The sequence below is a fragment of the Mytilus californianus genome, unplaced genomic scaffold (assembly GCF_021869535.1).
Source record: "Mytilus californianus isolate M0D057914Y unplaced genomic scaffold, xbMytCali1.0.p SCAF_7, whole genome shotgun sequence".
In the NCBI taxonomy this organism is placed as follows: Eukaryota; Metazoa; Mollusca; class Bivalvia; order Mytilida; family Mytilidae; genus Mytilus; species Mytilus californianus.
Window position 1 is genome coordinate 45,967,965 of NW_026262723.1, and position 17,285 is coordinate 45,985,249.

At 31.0% G+C, this 17,285-nt stretch overlaps 1 protein-coding gene across 2 annotated transcripts in view; it reads right to left on the reverse strand.

The window, feature by feature from the left end:
• Positions 1–3,457: 3,457 nt before the first annotated feature.
• LOC127709123 (vitamin K-dependent gamma-carboxylase-like) overlaps positions 3,458–17,285 on the reverse strand; it is a 52,967-nt gene continuing 39,139 nt past the window's right edge. For both annotated transcript variants that reach the window (XM_052214474.1, XM_052214475.1), the window contains exons 13-16: positions 14,984–15,114; positions 11,964–12,111; positions 11,519–11,693; positions 3,458–11,018 (exon numbers count right to left, since the gene is read on the reverse strand). In XM_052214474.1, the coding sequence (XP_052070434.1) occupies positions 10,868–11,018; positions 11,519–11,693; positions 11,964–12,111; positions 14,984–15,114 (605 nt within the window). In that variant the 3' untranslated portion in view covers positions 3,458–10,867. The remainder of the gene's footprint in view (positions 11,019–11,518; positions 11,694–11,963; positions 12,112–14,983; positions 15,115–17,285) is intronic.

A 17,285-nucleotide genomic window follows, 5' to 3' on the forward strand; every position in this document is an offset into this window, starting at 1 on the left:
TGAACTATAATACATTAGTGTAAATAAAGAATGAATGTTCATTGTTGTTTTTCATTTAAAAAAATGCTTGCATGATCTCCAAAAACGAGGTAAATGTGTGCCTTACAGCCATATCAAAACAATATGCAGTGTTTGATGAGTACTGTAACATATTTTTTTGATTGATTGATTGTGTTTTGCAATCATGTGTATACAAATACAGTCATCTGTTGCAAAACAGGACAAAAATTCATATGCTAGAGAAAATCAAAAGGATCATCACAGTCACTGGTAAATATTCACAAATAGATCATTATGATCTTTTTTCTTAGGTGCTATTTTACCGGCTCTGGCAAAATAGCTTCCTTAGCGCTATTTTGCAGACTCCAGCAAAATAGCGATTTATATAGAGTTTTGCTATTTTGCCAGTCTTAATTCAGATTTTCAGTATGTTAATTAAGAATAGAAAAAATATAGACACATACAGTTTGATAAAAATCTCTAAAAAATATGTCTTCTTTAAAACATTTATACATAAGCAAAGCATGCGGGCAAAATAGCCACTGCCTTTTTTTTTTATATATTCACCATTAACAATATGCTTGTATGAAATTCTATTGGAACATATTTGTTTTATGAAATAAATCAGAAAAATGATTATATTTTTTATACGCCCGTCAAATTAAATTTTGACGGGACGTATTATGGTATACAAATGTCGTCTGTCCGTCTGTCCGTCTATCCGTCTGTCTGTCTGTCCGTCTGTCCGGCGTAAACATGTCGCACCGTAACTTGAGAACAACTTATCCAAATTTCATGAAACTTAACATAGTTGTTTCTTATGATGGTCAAACAATCTGTATACTTTTTGGTGAAAATAAGATTAAAACTTTTTGAGTTACGGGACTTGGTAGTTAAAACAGGTGTGTGTTTTTTTTTTCACATGCCGCGCCGTATCTCAAAAACAATTTATGATTATTGCTTAAAACTTTACACACTTCTTAGTTATATTAATCTTAAGATCTGTATACTTTTTGGTGATGATTCAAAATTTTATTTTAGAGATATTGAGTATTTTGTTAAAAAAGGGGGAGAGGTTTTTCACATGTCGCACCGTATCTCAAAAATAGTTTATGATTATTGCTTAAAACTTTACACACTTCTTAGTTATATTAACCTTAAGATCTGCATACTTTTTGGTTTTGATTCAAAATTTTATTTTAGAGATATTGAGTTTTTTGTAAAAAAAAGGGGGTTTTCGCATGTCAGGCAGTATGTCAGAAACTATTTATGATTATTGCATAAAAATTCACACACAAGACGACGGGCGTATCATGCGCTCATGGCGCAGCTGTTTATTTTATATCATTATGACAACACTATCTTTAACAACTTGGACAAGTGAAAAGTGTTTTAAATCTTATTCTATTTAATAAATCATTTAAAATCATTTTTATCAGAAGATAAAAGTTCAAATCAGAAAAAATTAAAGGGAAAATTCGCGATTTTTTACTTATCATCTTATAATGTCCATAATACCATAAAAAACATATTCACCAAGTTTTATCTGGATATGTAAACTAATAAAGAAGAAAATTGGGAATTATTAATTTTATTTATTCGAACTTCCTGACTTCTGTGACGTAGTTTAAGTCTTTTTGCATGCCGGGAGTGGAATTAATCTCATTTAAGTCTTGTTCGTTAATCATCTAATAACGCGATTTAAAGCGCATCGACGACTTTTGGCGTAGCTATTAACCAACTAATAATCAAGAAAGTAAAGTGATCAGCCGTGCAACTTTTAAAAATAAAATGTACGATTTATATTTTAAGGATTTCTGATATGATTATAGTCATTATAGTAATAAAAGTAAATCATACAATAGAATATTTTTATGAATTTTTTTTCCGACGGATATTTTCAACAAACATATATAACTGATAGTGTATTAAAAATGCATGTTTGTATTCTCACCTTTTACTTCAGTCTAGCAAACATTTCTCGCTAGTACTGTGTAAAATAAATACAATGTGTATTGTACTGTGACACTTAGTGACTACCTGTTGAATGCGTGGTTAAATTCAAGGTATTTAAAGGTTTGCATTCTGTAATTCTAATCTTTTGATCTTCACTCAGTGAATTTTAGCCGTCACGGTTCACCGTTCCAGGTGTGAACATCATTTCGTATGAATGATAAACGGGAGTGATAGTTTGAGACAGAAAATAAAAAAAGAAATATAATTATTTTGGGGGAGGAATATGGTGGCACAATAACTGGATAGCCGTGGTATATTTTTATATTTTCCGTAAGCTCCGTTTAAAATGAATTATGACTGCTGAATATTTTTGTAACAATGAAATACTGAATTAATTTAATTGAATAAATAATAACGGCATTCTAAACACGAGTGTATGAACTAAAAATTGTACTATTTTAAATTAGAATAGGTAACCTTGCATATTTGAAATAGATAATTACCAATTGCAATTATATAATTTGGTCCGTCCAAAGCGATCTTTATTTACATATTCAGGAATTAATGTCCTTATCAAAATATTTTAAATCTCACAACGTATAAATACTTCAGCCATTTGACTGAGAAAGATGTTTAAAAAGTTGACAGGAAATTTACGGTCAACTTTGTCTTATTGGAATGAGATCGAATAATTACGAACAAAAATTATTTTCCGGTTTGAAAAAGATTATTAAAACAAAAATGATAAAAGAGAAATGTGGGTTTGAGACAGAAAAAAATAATTATTTGGGGAGGAATATGGTGGCAAAATACCTGAATCGCCGTTATATATATTTTTTTATATTTTGCGTTAGCTCAGTTTTTAAATAGATTGGTGAGTATTTTGTTGTAACATCGGAATTCTGAATAACTTTCAATGAAATAATTTTATAAATAAAAACGGCCCACGAAAACGAGCGTATAAACCAAAAACTGTGCTATTTTGAATTATCATCGGTAACCTTGAATATTTAAATGTGCAGAGAAAATTTTCAGTTACATTAATATAGTTTGGTCCGTCCAAAGCAATCTACATTTACCTAATCGGGAATGTCCTTATTAAAATATTCTACATCTCACAACAAATACTTTAGCTATTTGACCAACGATGTTTAAAAATTTTTTACAGAATCAATCTAACGTCAACTTTCCTTTATTGAATGGAGACAGACCGGCGGAATCAATTTTAATGTGCTTTATATCTTGTACCTTTGCCAGACTTATCATTCATTCATAAACCATGTCTATACCGCAGACATATATATACATATAATTATATGTCTGTCTTAACTGACAAGAATACTCCTGGTTTTACACTAGTAATTTGTTGGGGCCCTTTATAGCTTGCTGTTCGGTGTGAGCCAAGGCTCCGTGTTGAAGACCGTACTTTGACCAATAATGGTTTACTTTTATAAATTATGACTTGGATGGAGAGTTGTCTCATTTGCACTCATACCACATCTTCTTATATCTATAAGCAGTATATTCTTTAAATTTCTGTGATTTAATACAAAGAAAGAAAAATATCCCGAAATTAATTTGATACTTTGATACTCAATATTTTTCCTGGAAAATATTCACATCCTCATTCGGTCTGAAAAAAAGATAAGAAACTGGTATATAGAACATGCAGAAGTGTGAATGTCATAAAACCTTGTTATATCAGAAACCATTATAAATGTGAACCTGTATACGTAAGACCTCATGGAACGATGTACCTAACCACATACAGGTAATATACAAGTAGCTCTGTTATACCCGGAAATGTCAAGGTTAATCACTACCGATACAGAATGTACCAATGCAAAGTAAATTCTGATGATTGTGAAGCATGACCATTCATGATTTTAGTGGAGTCTTAGGTGGGGGATTGCCGGAACGATTTAAATTCTGACTAGATTTTTTCTCAATTTAAATCACTGAACTAAAAAAAAAGAAGAAAACTACGTCCAAGAACAGAATTCTTCTTGTAAATTCATAAATACAATGTTCTTATTTTGTAACTTTCGATAGACTTGACCTCCAACCCCCCCCCCCCCTTCAAACCTGGGAACATTATATCGAACAATGTTTATGTTCCTGCCCAAATAAAAAAAAATGAAAGAGATGAACCACTAGAGATGAACGGAAAGTCACATCAGATTCAGATATTTATATAGTTGATTGTCGTTAACTAGAGATGTATAGTTACATGTCTCTGCGTTAACTGATAAGAATAACAGGAAAGTATAAACTTGAAATAGATTTATGATGAATAATATGCAACTGCAGCACCCCTTTTTATCTAAACGTACATGCATGTATTTTAATGACTGTCCGTTATTTCGATTATAATGACAATTGTACGTGAAATCCTATAGTTGGTGAGACTTTTTTTTACCAGATATGCGACTTTTCGTATTTATATTTTCTCTTATATTACTCTTATTTAATATTTTATGCATAAGTGCAATATTGGGAATGGTTTATTCCCCCACAAGCTAACGTAATAAATTAATCAACCCTCAAGCTGATCAGACGTTAATACAACTACTATCAGTCTATCCGGAGTGAAGTTTCTTTGTTTCTTCAAATAAACTTTTTGGGGATCATTAGTGTACGTCCAGATGCATATATATTACATGCATGTCGGAACAGGAAAATTGGCATAAGGTTCTATTAGAACCATGTTCACATTAATATACATTATACGCAACAATTGAGATGATGTCGAATTTCTTCAACTGTTCGAGAACAATCTAATTGAAATATAAATCTGTGATTTTACTGTGTCCATAACTTCGATGAACCAAAGCAAGTTAGATATCGACCTGTATTTAAATCAAATCGGTTCTGGATGTTCTTTCTTATATTCAATATACAATTTTAAATTGCGACTATCCGTAAAGTTCCGTAACTTTCAATCTAGGCGTATAAACCAATGATCGACATGTGCGTACATTTTTGTTAAATCAATAGTCTTTCATGTTTCAAAATGTGCATCATTATTGACAACGAGTATATACTTACATTTTCCCCAATTTACCCTTGGAAAAAATATGTAAATAGATTTTTATTTTATCAAATCTTTTTTGGGAATTATTTAGATTTTCATAAATATCATTCTTTACACCAGAAATGTTATTTATAAACAAGCGTATGAGTTTAGTAATGACTAGTATATCACTATCGGACACGCAAGACAGAGATATTAACACCTGATAGTTTCAAAGTGGAAAGTTACAAGTTATCGGCTGTGTACACTGATCAATACCCTCAGAAGTGAAGCGATGCATGAACATGCTTTATGTAATTGTGTAATAAGAGTTTTTAAGCCCGACAGGAAATCGCTTGAATACCTGGACGTGTCACCTCACAATACCTCAGGGAATAATTCCTTTAGCCATGCTGGTGATCAGATAAGAGAAGGTCCGAATTTATTTAAATAAGTTTATTACATAAAAGAATTATGAACAAATTAGATTTTCGAAAACGATTTTACACGGAACACTTATTTATGACATTGAACTTTGACTTTTTAACTAATTCCCATATAAATTTCTTGTTTCAAAAACTTCGTAAAGAAAAAACAGTTTAAAAACGACAGACCATAGTTATTTAAAAAAATAATTACATTTTCCGTATCAAGTTAGTTAGTCGGATAAATGCGACTACGTTAGGTTACTGCTGGTTTTGGTCCTTTGTGGTTTATAGATATATCGTGGTTTCTAAACCGAGAAGATGTCAAAATGGCCGCACGCAGAGAATTGATACTCTAAATTTAAAATCGATGGTGATCTCTTATCTAGCAGAATAAAACTTTAATATTTATGAATTTGTGCTTTTTTATACAGAATGGACATAATATCAATTTTTTATTTTTTTGCGAAGTTTCCCTTTAAGGGATGCAATTTGAATTATGCAAAATAGTGTCATATTATTTGTTGACAAATGACTTTATTTTCAAACTTTTGTACAAAAAAATGCATAAATTTTAATTAATATATATACATTGGGAGCATTTATAATATTTTGCTACAGACAACCATAATTACTTGTCATATTATTATTGCACATAAAAATGCAAAGCATTAAAAAGGCTTGAAGAAAACAATGAAGCTACACTTAAAGAAAAAATGGAAATTTAAAACAAGCATTCTGAGAGTATTGCATGGCAATACACAGTCCCCTACCGGTTAAATATTAATTGTACTGGAACAAAATGCTAACTTGATCTATAACTTGTCATGGTGTAAACTATATAACAAATATCAAGTCAATATCTTCAAGCATGACGAAAAAAAGTGAGGAAAACTGAAAATTTAAGTTAATTTTCTAAGTCCAAGGACCATAACTCTGCAAAAAATCATGAAACCGAAACAAAATTCAAACTTGGTCTGTAACTTGTCATGATTAAACTATATACCAATTATCAAATCAATATCTTCAAGCATGACGAAAAAAAGTGCGGAAAACTTATTATTTGAGTGAATTTTCTAAGTCCAAGGACCATAACTCTGCACAAAATCATCAGACTGGAATAAAATTCGAACTTGATCTGTAACTTGTCATGATAAAACAATGTAACAATTATTAAATCAATATTTTCATGCATGAAGAAAAAAAGTGTGGAAAACTGATTTGCCGGACTGACAGAAGGACAGACAGACGGACAGACAGACAGACGGACGGACGGAGTGCAAACCTAAAGTCCCCTTCGACTTCGTCGGTATAGGACTAAAAAGAGTCTTATGATTTATCACAGATAGCAATAATAAAATAAATGCATTATGCTAATATTTGATCTTTTTAATTTCAAATAAAACAGTATGCATGTATTTGTTTATCATGTGCAGTCTTTACATTTGTTCGTTTATTATAGAATAAGTAATCCAAGAATTCAAATATAGCACAGCACATGAGTAAATTATCAGTGTTGTTAGGTCACAAGTTGAATATTTTTCAATATTGTAATTCTTGGATTAGTTATTCTCTTTATTACATTGACTTTTAAATGGAAATAAAGTAAAAATGAAAGCAAATATACCTTTTTCTATGCATTCTCAATTGTATTGATGCAAAGGTATCAACAACGTTAACTTCTTGACAAAACACATTGTTATATGACGTCAGAGGAGTGAAATTATCAGTTTTTATTTCACTGGGAACTCACGATAATTCATTGCAATCAATGTATTAATATGAAATATCTATCAGTTAATTTCATTTCACAATTTCTTTCTTAATTTAAATATTTACAAAGCCTTAGAAACTTTACTTTACTTCCATTAAAAGTCAATGTAATAAAAAGAATAAAATTTTTATAAAAATCTTAGAAAATGTATGCTTGAGTGCTTACAATGCAATTTTCCATATTATTAATATTTCCAAGGGGCAGAACTCTTTAAAAACAAGTTGATCAACACTGATTTTGGAACTTGTCTGAGACATTGCTGATCTAGCAAGAATTGTACACATGAGAGCGCTTACAAAACTGTAAGGATGCACACATGGATGGATGCCCAGTATTTTGTGTCCCCCTCTAGGCTTTGGGTAGGGGACAATAAAATACAAGTGTTTACAAACTGAAATACCTAGCGTGCTGCAATATTTGAATTATCTTAATGGACAATTTACTCAGGAACTTTTCAGGTATATGTGTTCATATACACGTAAAGAATTATCACACAAAATATTTTTAACCAGTCTTGAATAATTTTTGAGATACAGGTCTGATCCAAAAACTTAAATCTGCCCATCTAAAAATTTACACATCAAATATGTATGTCTGCATCCATTGGACTTGGGTTAAATTTCATAACATAACATACATTGGGTAAAAGGGCATAAAAGTAAATTTGAACTAAAACAGTATTTTTTGGCACATATGAAACCAAAAACAAGTAAATATTTTACAGTGCTCTTGTTTTCTCATATAAAAAAGGATTTCTAGGTAAGATAAAACTTTCAAAATAAAATACAATTAAAAAAAGGATTTCTAGGTAATGTAAAACTTTCAAAATAAAATACAGTTGAAAAAAAGGATTTCTAGATTATATAATACTTTCAAAATAAAATACAATGATTTAAAAATGAAAAGCTTACAATATGTGCTTGTAACATATTTTTTTATAAAGATTTAATCAGTTTGTACTCATTATCCGCTTGCAAATTAAAAGAAATACATTATGCTTTTTTTTTTAATAAAACAATGTCTTTATTATATATATCATATATAGAATTTGAACATAATTGCAAAAAGTACAAAAATAATTGTCATTTAAAAACAACATTTTAATAAGAACAACACATATCAAAAAGATCTTAATAACTACACTTTTACACATCTAAACAAGAACCTGATGACAAATAAAAGCACATATGCAAAATAATAAAGAAATATGATTGCAACACAAGATAAGAAGAAATCTCTATAGACAATACAGATCTTGTTATTCAAATGCTAAAAATGGTTGCCTAAGACATGTAACAACCATGCATGGACAGTCTTCCAACTATATACAAGCTTAAACAGGGAACATAATTCTAAGCTTCACTTGAAGATAAAACATCCACACTTATAAAAGGATCTAGGAAAATATGAAGAAGCGAAAGGCAATTGAGAAAGCATGTAATTGCAAAAAATGTAAACTATCCTTTCTCTCTACACCAATTGATAGTAAAAACATGAAACAAAATTTCAGAATAGTTACTATCTATTTCTGTTTGACAAGTAATACATGTAATAAAGAATTCTATAACATCAAGCAATAACTATCACCAATTTACTTCCTATGAAGTCCTACAAAATTACCTTAAATTTCAACTCAGTCCATACCTCAATTGTAACAGACAAATTACAGTAAGCTGTATAAAGACTTAACTAAGTCTAAAAGTTATATTACAATTTACATTTACAGGTCAACCTTAATTGTTTGTTTTAATGAATTATCAAAAGAACTGTGGGATTGAGAACTTTTTTTAAATATTGAACTCTATATTGAATTTTCTTTTACAATAATAAGAGAGACATGCATTAAGTTAATTATTTTATATACACTGACCTCCGATTACTAATTTTCAACAAACATTAATTTAATTCATAAACTTCAATTCCTAGATTCTACGGTTACATTTGTCTCTCTAGGTCATCAATAAAGACCAACTTGTCATCAATTTTTGTCTGAAAAAAGTAAATTGTCGTCCACATGACAGATCAGTTTGACACCAATAAAGGGAACATTAAAGGTAACTGATATTTTATATGATAATGATAGATGGCTGGTTGAGGGGCAGAAGGACCTTTATAGGGACGTCGGGAATCAGCTTTTATTTTTTGCAGGAATTTATTTTTGAGGGAATTCAGGATTTACCTTTGTCGGGACTTAAAATGATTAATTTTTCAGGATCAGAGAAAGAATGCTTTATTTTTTCAGGAATTCAGGATGACACCCCTTCCTACCGCCCCCTCCTGGTTAACACCCAGTGGCATATTAAATGCATATAAATATGAACCCTGCTATGTACTAGACCAACAGGATGAGAAAGCTTTTTAACATGCTAGTTCACAAGGTAACAATCAGTCTGCGTGCTCAGCAGAGAAGTAGCAGTTTTTAAGTCTATGGTTTGACTTTGCTAGGGATCAAAAACTCAAACTCCCACAGTGTTTTACATGAAATGAGAAAATATATAATGATGGCATTTCATTACCTTCAAGAAGTCTTAACCATATGAGACATCCTCCTTAAGTTATAAAAAGTTGTGTCTTCAAGACATGAATGGCACAATGTACAATAAAATACATGAGAAAGATGTTATTCATACATCAATACTGTATACATGAAATACTGATGTATCTTCATAGACTTTAGAGATAGGAAAGGGTACAATATGGGCCTAAAATAAAATATATCTCAAACTATCTTTGATTTTCATAATCAAAATTTTGAATCTATGTACTTTGATAAAACACTATTCACAGGAAAAAAATCATTTTGGGCGACACTTGTGCTCTATATTAATCTTGCCAAATTGTTCAAAAATTTGGATGAATCTCATTGTACTACTCAAGAATACTTATGTTGTAATTCCATAAATATATCAACATATTTTTTGAAAATGGACACAAATGCAAACTTTATAGCTGCACTGTTCAGTTTATTTATTTTTTTTTTTTTCATTTTTAGGAAATGTTTTAGAAAGGCAAAGGGGGGAGGTTTTTGTGCAGGTAAAACTGGAATAAACCCCATCACATTTTAGTGTCTGTACCAAGTCAGGCTATCTGGACTTTGTTGTTTGTCTTTGTTTGTATGTCTGGTTTTGTCAGATATAACACAAGTTTAAAATGTCACTCTAAGTAACTTTAATAATGATGAATAGCATTGAATAATTTAGAAAGACAAAAGTTTTCAAATACAATTGAATCTTTATCAAAGGATTCTGAGAAATGGACCTAGACCTAAAAACAAACTGAAACGTATAGATGTATAAATGAAAGAACAGACAAGGGTCAATCTAAATGCCTAACAGTTTGAACCAGATAGAGCATAAAATAATTCTGTATAGAATCATATAACATATGAAAAACAATAAAAACAAATCTTCAACAGGGAGACAGATTATACAAATTTTCAACTTTCTTCTCATGATGAATATTCAAATACTCTTCAGACAAAATATTATTCTAAAATTCTTCAGATAAAGTATATATAAAATTAATTCAAATCTATTTAAGTATGTTGTATAAAATTCTCCTATATCAGTTAATTTTCATAGCATGCAGTCTTTTTCCAAAACAAAAAATGATTGTTGATTAATATTGCAACTATAATAATTCTAACCAATCACATTAATGTGAATTTTATCATCTGAAAATGATGCTAGTTGAACAGTCCTATAAATCAACACTAATTTCTGCATGACTGGTACCTTGTTCAGGAGGATTGTTTCCAGCAGATGATTCTGATTCATAAAAACTGGTCAGGAACTCCTCAAAGTTCTGCTGTAAAACAATACATTTCACTGCTCCTCCTATCAGTATAAAGCTATAACAATATGAATAGTAAAATTGTAAAATGGTCAACTGTGTATTATTGTAAAAATGGATATTTTTGCTGGTTGGTTTTTTTTTGTGACATCAATGCATACAACTCTCTGTGCTACGATTAAATTAATTCTTTGAATGATAGGTAAATCTTTCACATTAATATTGATGGTTTTTACAAACTATTTGATTGGGGGATAATTATGCATTATATGTGATTGTGATATAAGGGAAAGTAATCCCCACTCAAAAACTTCCACATGTACAGTAGTTCTATAATTTAACCATAATTGTATTTCATGCATTTTCAATGCAGCTATCATTAAAATATAAAAGAAAATATAACCCCTCCCCCAGAATAGTTATAAAAACATTGAATGTTATTTATTTTGAATGTGACGGAGCAGGACAAAAGACCCCTAGATAATGTCCTCCCTCAGGACATAAGCCCCACTTTTAAAGTATTTTTGTAGTATTTAAACAATTTCATGTAACAGTTACCTTCTTCTAAAAATATCAAATTTAAAGCTAATAAATTTGAATAATTTGCTCCAAGCAGGTAGTTGTATCTTCTGTTGTCTTTCTTCTCTCTTGGCAATTCTCTGATCATAAAGATCTCTGTAAGGATCACTTGCAAACTTTTTTGTCAAATTTAAACTTGCTTCTGCACATTTGTCTGAAAATAGTAAACAGATGATATTGTATTCTTTCATTCTTTAACAAGATATCAAAATCAATATTCTGGAGAAGAGCATCAGTAACCATGTAGGAATAGCACTGTCTAAATGGAATGATTTCCTATGGGCATTAATCTTGCAGCTAATGACGGCAGAAGCACTAAAAATAAATTATCACCTAAACACACAAACATCAGTGAGAAAAAGATCTTCTCCAAATAATGCCAAGTAAGTCAATTATCTCTCATCAGACAACAATTGGTACCTACCTGTACAGTTCTTTGTCATATTAAAATACTGTTCATACTCTGTAAAGTTTTTCTCATAGTCAATATCAGTTGTGTTGACAAACAGGTACATATAACATGAAGGTACTTCTGATATGGTATGTACATTGTGGAACTCATTTGGTGGAAGCTGTAAACAATAAATACAACTTGTATGCCAGTAAGTCAGTTACATCAATGAAAACATGTTCCCCAAAAGATTTCACTGACAGAATGCAAAACAATTGAAACTTATAAGATGCTAGCTTCTAAGAAAATATGCTTTCACCTAGAAACCTTGTTTTTTTCAATTTTGTGCTTATTCAAGCAGCTTAACTCTAGAACGGTTATAGCAACAATAATGAATAAATTGCTGCGCCGAGCGCAGCTGGATACGACTGCAGAGGTCCAACCCTGAACAGTTAGGGCAAAAATGGACACAATATTCGCGCTTGATATAGGTCTGAATTTGGATTGTAATTCAATATTTGACACATAATAGGTTTCTGACACAGAATAACTGTAGTCAAAGAACTTAGAATTGGTTATATGATTTGAATTTATATTCAATTTTTTGCTTTTATGCAATACACTATGCTGTTGCAAATTGACCTCCCCCCTTCTTTTTTCAAAATTTTTTATACCCCCCCCCCTCCTTTTTCCAAAAAAAAATTGTTTCCCTCAAGACATGGTCATAATTCTGAATTCAAATTTCCAATGGAGTTTGCAACCATAATAACCCATTTAAATACATCATTAAAGTCTTAAAATAGAAAATGACATACATAATCATAGCTAAAATTAATTTACCTTAATCAGCATTTTTAAAATTATTAAAATAGTAACTTCTAAAAATGAATTGACAGCTAATCACCTCAAGACAATACAACATTTCTTTAAATACATAATTTAAACGCAGTGTAAGGGAGGTAACTCAAAGTTGTGTTTGAATTACCCCCCTTACACTGTAATTTGTACTTAAGTAATTGTCCATTAACCAGCTGGACACCCTTGTTTTTTCTCACTTTTTTGCCCCTAATTCCTAAACGGTTTGAGCCATAACCCCCCCAATCCTAACCATCCCTTTGTGGTATGGAAACGTGTGGTAAAATTTCAGAGAGATCCATACACTGTCCCACAAGTTATTGTCATGAAACTAGAAAAATGCTTATTTGGGCCGCTTTTTGGCCCCTAATTCCTAAACTGTTGGGACCATAACCCCCAAAATCAATCCCAACCTTCCTTTTGTGGTTATAAACCTTATGTTTAAATTTCATAGATTTCTATTTACTAATACTAAAGTTATTTCCTGAAACCAAATGTCTTCGGAGGACGATGATGACGACGTGATACCAATATACGACCGCAAATTTTTTTGCGGTAGTATAAAAACCAAACAGATCTGCATATAATGATAGTAGGTAGATATGTTGCATTATTCCAAGTTGAAACATGAAGTTGCTTATATCCATGTCATTTGGTCTCATTCCCATTGACAATCTCACCATGCACATCTCCTTATGTTTATATTAAGGTATCTTCAAGAAACTATTTTTACAATTATCAGATAGGTCAAGGATTTATACTATGAAACACTTTTAATATTGCAGCAACAAAAAAACTGTTCTTTTCAAGAATTACATTGTAGACATGAATTGGAATGTTGAATAGTTATAGGGTCCTATTTAAAAGGGAACTTAAAATATCACTTGAAAAATGTTTGTTTTGGGAGGGGGAGATGAATACATTTAAAATACAAAGGTAAGTGACAATGGGAGGATATACTTGATTTTGAGTCTTTTCAGAAGAATGGAAAGTATGTGTTTTACAATATAAAAGTATGCATTGCAAAATCTTAATAAATCACCACTACACCTTACCACTCTTTATAAAACAGACCTAACTTGGAAATAAATCAACAGTTTTCCAAATATTCAATATAAAACAATGATGACAAAATTGTTGTTGACTTGCTTTGCACTAAATGTAAACTATGCAAAATATTCAAAGTCAATGAACCATGACTAAAGGAGCAGGGTCAAATAATCTCTGCATAAATGACATATGCCAATGCTTATACAACTGCATACTGAATATCATTGACCCATCATAGTGGTTTCCCCTTAAACTGACCTAATCATAAACTTTAACATGTAAACTATGCAAAAGTTCTAAAGTCAATAGACCATGAATAAGAGGGTGCTGCCAAATAATCTTCATGGATATGAGATGTGCTTATTTTATACAACTGCTTACCAAATATCATTGACTAACCATTATGGGTTCCTCTTAAACTGATCTAATCACTAATCATGAAGTTCAACATGTAAGCTATTCAAAATTTTCAAGGTCAATAGACCATAACTGAGGGAGCAGGACCAATCAATCTCCATAAGAATGAGATGCGCAAATGCTTATACAACTGCATACATCAAATATTCTAATATGACGTCCTTATTACGCTTTGTAAACAAAGCCATGTTCTAATTAGCACAAAATATGTTTGATACATGTGCACAAACTTAATGTTTAGTTAGTCTCGTTAGTTTCATTTTATCCATATAAAAAATATATATATTAGCTGCTTACATAAACTTTATAATATCTTTTTATCCAAACAACATGTATTTACCCTGGTATTAGTTTTTAAACTTATTGAATATGAAAATGTAATGTACATACTTCATGGGGAGGAAACGGGAACAGCCAAACGTTTTTAAGGTATTTTCGTGCGCTTCGACCTATGAAAATACCGTATTTGTCCTATTAGAATCGAAATAATTTCTTCATGTCATGCTCTATACTCATTTTAACATGGGTAGGCATTATATTTGACCACATTTTACACCTCGCTAACGCTCAGTGAAAAATATCGACAAATATAATGCCTAACCATGTTAAAATGAGCATAGAGCATGACATGAAGGAATTATTTCTTAATCATTGACCTACCACTAGTGGATTACTCTTAACTGACCAATGTTGACACTATGTGTTAACAGAGAAATAAAAGGAATATCTACCTGCATTGATTGGTTAACGCTGAGTGTATAATTCTCTTTTTTGTCTACAAGTTCAACAAGGATTTCTCCAGCAAGGACTGTAATACTGGTATTACTTAAATCTTCCTGCACAAAATTCTCTAGATATAAGCCTATCAAAATGACAAGAGTTCATTTACATACAATTCAAAGTACAATATTTTCTATCTGATAGGGAAACCAACAAAACTTGTGTTCTATGTTAATTTAGCCAAAGTGTTCTTAAAATTAGCCTATTTTTGATAAAAAATCTAACAAATCTTGCTTATGATGCCACTTTTAAGGCCTCACAGTCAAATTGTCTCATCAAGGCTTGGCTCATATTTTTCTGAAAAGCCTTTCTTTCGATGCTTTAAAACACTTATTAGATGAATTTATAGTCCCAAATATACTAAAGTTATTATTGTTATATAAAGAGTAATCAAAGCCTTAAAGACTGTTAAAGGAAATGCTGCCTAGTTAATGTTTTTGTGACTTTAATTTTTCATCCACATGTAAAAGAATTAAACCTGAGAGGAGTTTTATCTAGTGAGAAGTCAGGATGTTTTAACTTTATATCAATAAAAGACTAATCCAGCAGAAAGTCATTTTTACAATGTTTTACATTTCCCAGGGGGACGACACGTTTACCCGGCTTAAGGTGGGGGCAAATATATTTGTGGAAATGTATAACTCCAGAAAAAATCATAACAGATTATCCCCTTGTAGAGTGTTTATTACTGGGCAATAATTTACATGACAATCCATGCACCTGGCTTCATTATCTTTATTGCTTCTAATTTAATTTTAAGTATAATTGGTTTAAATTTAACTATTCAGCTGATGATTTCAACTTTCGTGAGGCGAGTGTTCTACCAAACTATATTTTTTTTATAATAAAAATCATTCATTCAAACGTACTGATTAAAGATTTGAAGATGGGATAAGCTTCTGAAATTTTCATGAAGTGCACGTTAACTGTCAATTAACTTGGGAACTGGCTAATGCCTAACCCCTTTCATAACTAATGACATAATTGCGTAAAAGAATAATGCAACAGACTTTAAAATAAAGAAATTTTCAGTTAAAGTTTCATGAAGTCATTGTCAATATGCTTGACAATTTTCTGCATAGGATTGTAAATCAAATATTTTTAAAACACTCATGTAGTACAAAAGAAGTCATTCAAATTTAACTCCTGTTTGTACCTTACTTTTTTCTAATTCTTCTTTTAAACGTCTTTCCCGCTTGGGCATTGTGATAGAAATAAGACAAAAGTTTTATGGTAGTTCTGCATCTTTGAATTTTGTCAATCAGTCATGCTTTTCTTCTTAGGCTGTGTAAGAACCTTCTTCCATATGAAAATTCATCTGCCATGATCACGATTTGTACAATTCCGACATACAGACAGAGGAATACAAATCAAATGTTCCAAACAAGTTCAAAATTTAGCATGTTTGCAATGTTTGCAATGCCCAATAGGGGTAAATTCAGTAAATAAATATACGTCATCAGGGACCGCCCATTTGGGGGAGAGCTTTCTGTACAAAACTGAAGTCCTGTGCTCTTCTGATTGGTAGATAATGTTTGTAATAAATATTTTTTGATAGATGGATCAAAACTAGAGTTAAAAAAAATTAAAAAATGAATGCTGAATGTACTAAATTTTTTTACTACAGGGTTGAAAAGTAATGGGGTCAGTAAAGGAATTAAGTGCGAATCTACAGTGTTTGTAAACAAGGCCATGTGAATGCCCAAAAATGCCGCATGACCCTATGTTTTTATTGTTGCAAAAGATAGGGCTACATTTGTACTTTCATGAATGATATATGAAAGCTTCCAATTTCTAAAGGTAAATCAGGCATAAATTTAATTCAAGACATAGATTAGCATTAAAGTCAATGGGAGATTTTTTACTGAATTTACCCCTATAGGAAAATATGCACTCTGTCACTGTACTTGTTCAAGGCCACACAATAATCACAAAACTCATTTCCTGTAAATATTAATGCAATGGAAGCCTTTTGGAACCAGTTAAAGTTGTTTTTATACAAATTTGTATGTTTAACCGCGGCTATCCAGGATGCTCTGAGTGTACTGTGGGAGGAAGCATGGGGTATATGGTAAAAAATCAGTTTTGTGTCCAGATTGAAAGAAACAATAGAAATTACACTTGAGAGTTATGATATTATTAAAAGGCATAAATATTCTCCCCATTTTAAATCACATTTGAACATATTTCTCCTAATAGTGTGTAAAATCATATGGAAAATCAGAATTACCTCCCTTTGACATAGTGTATTTT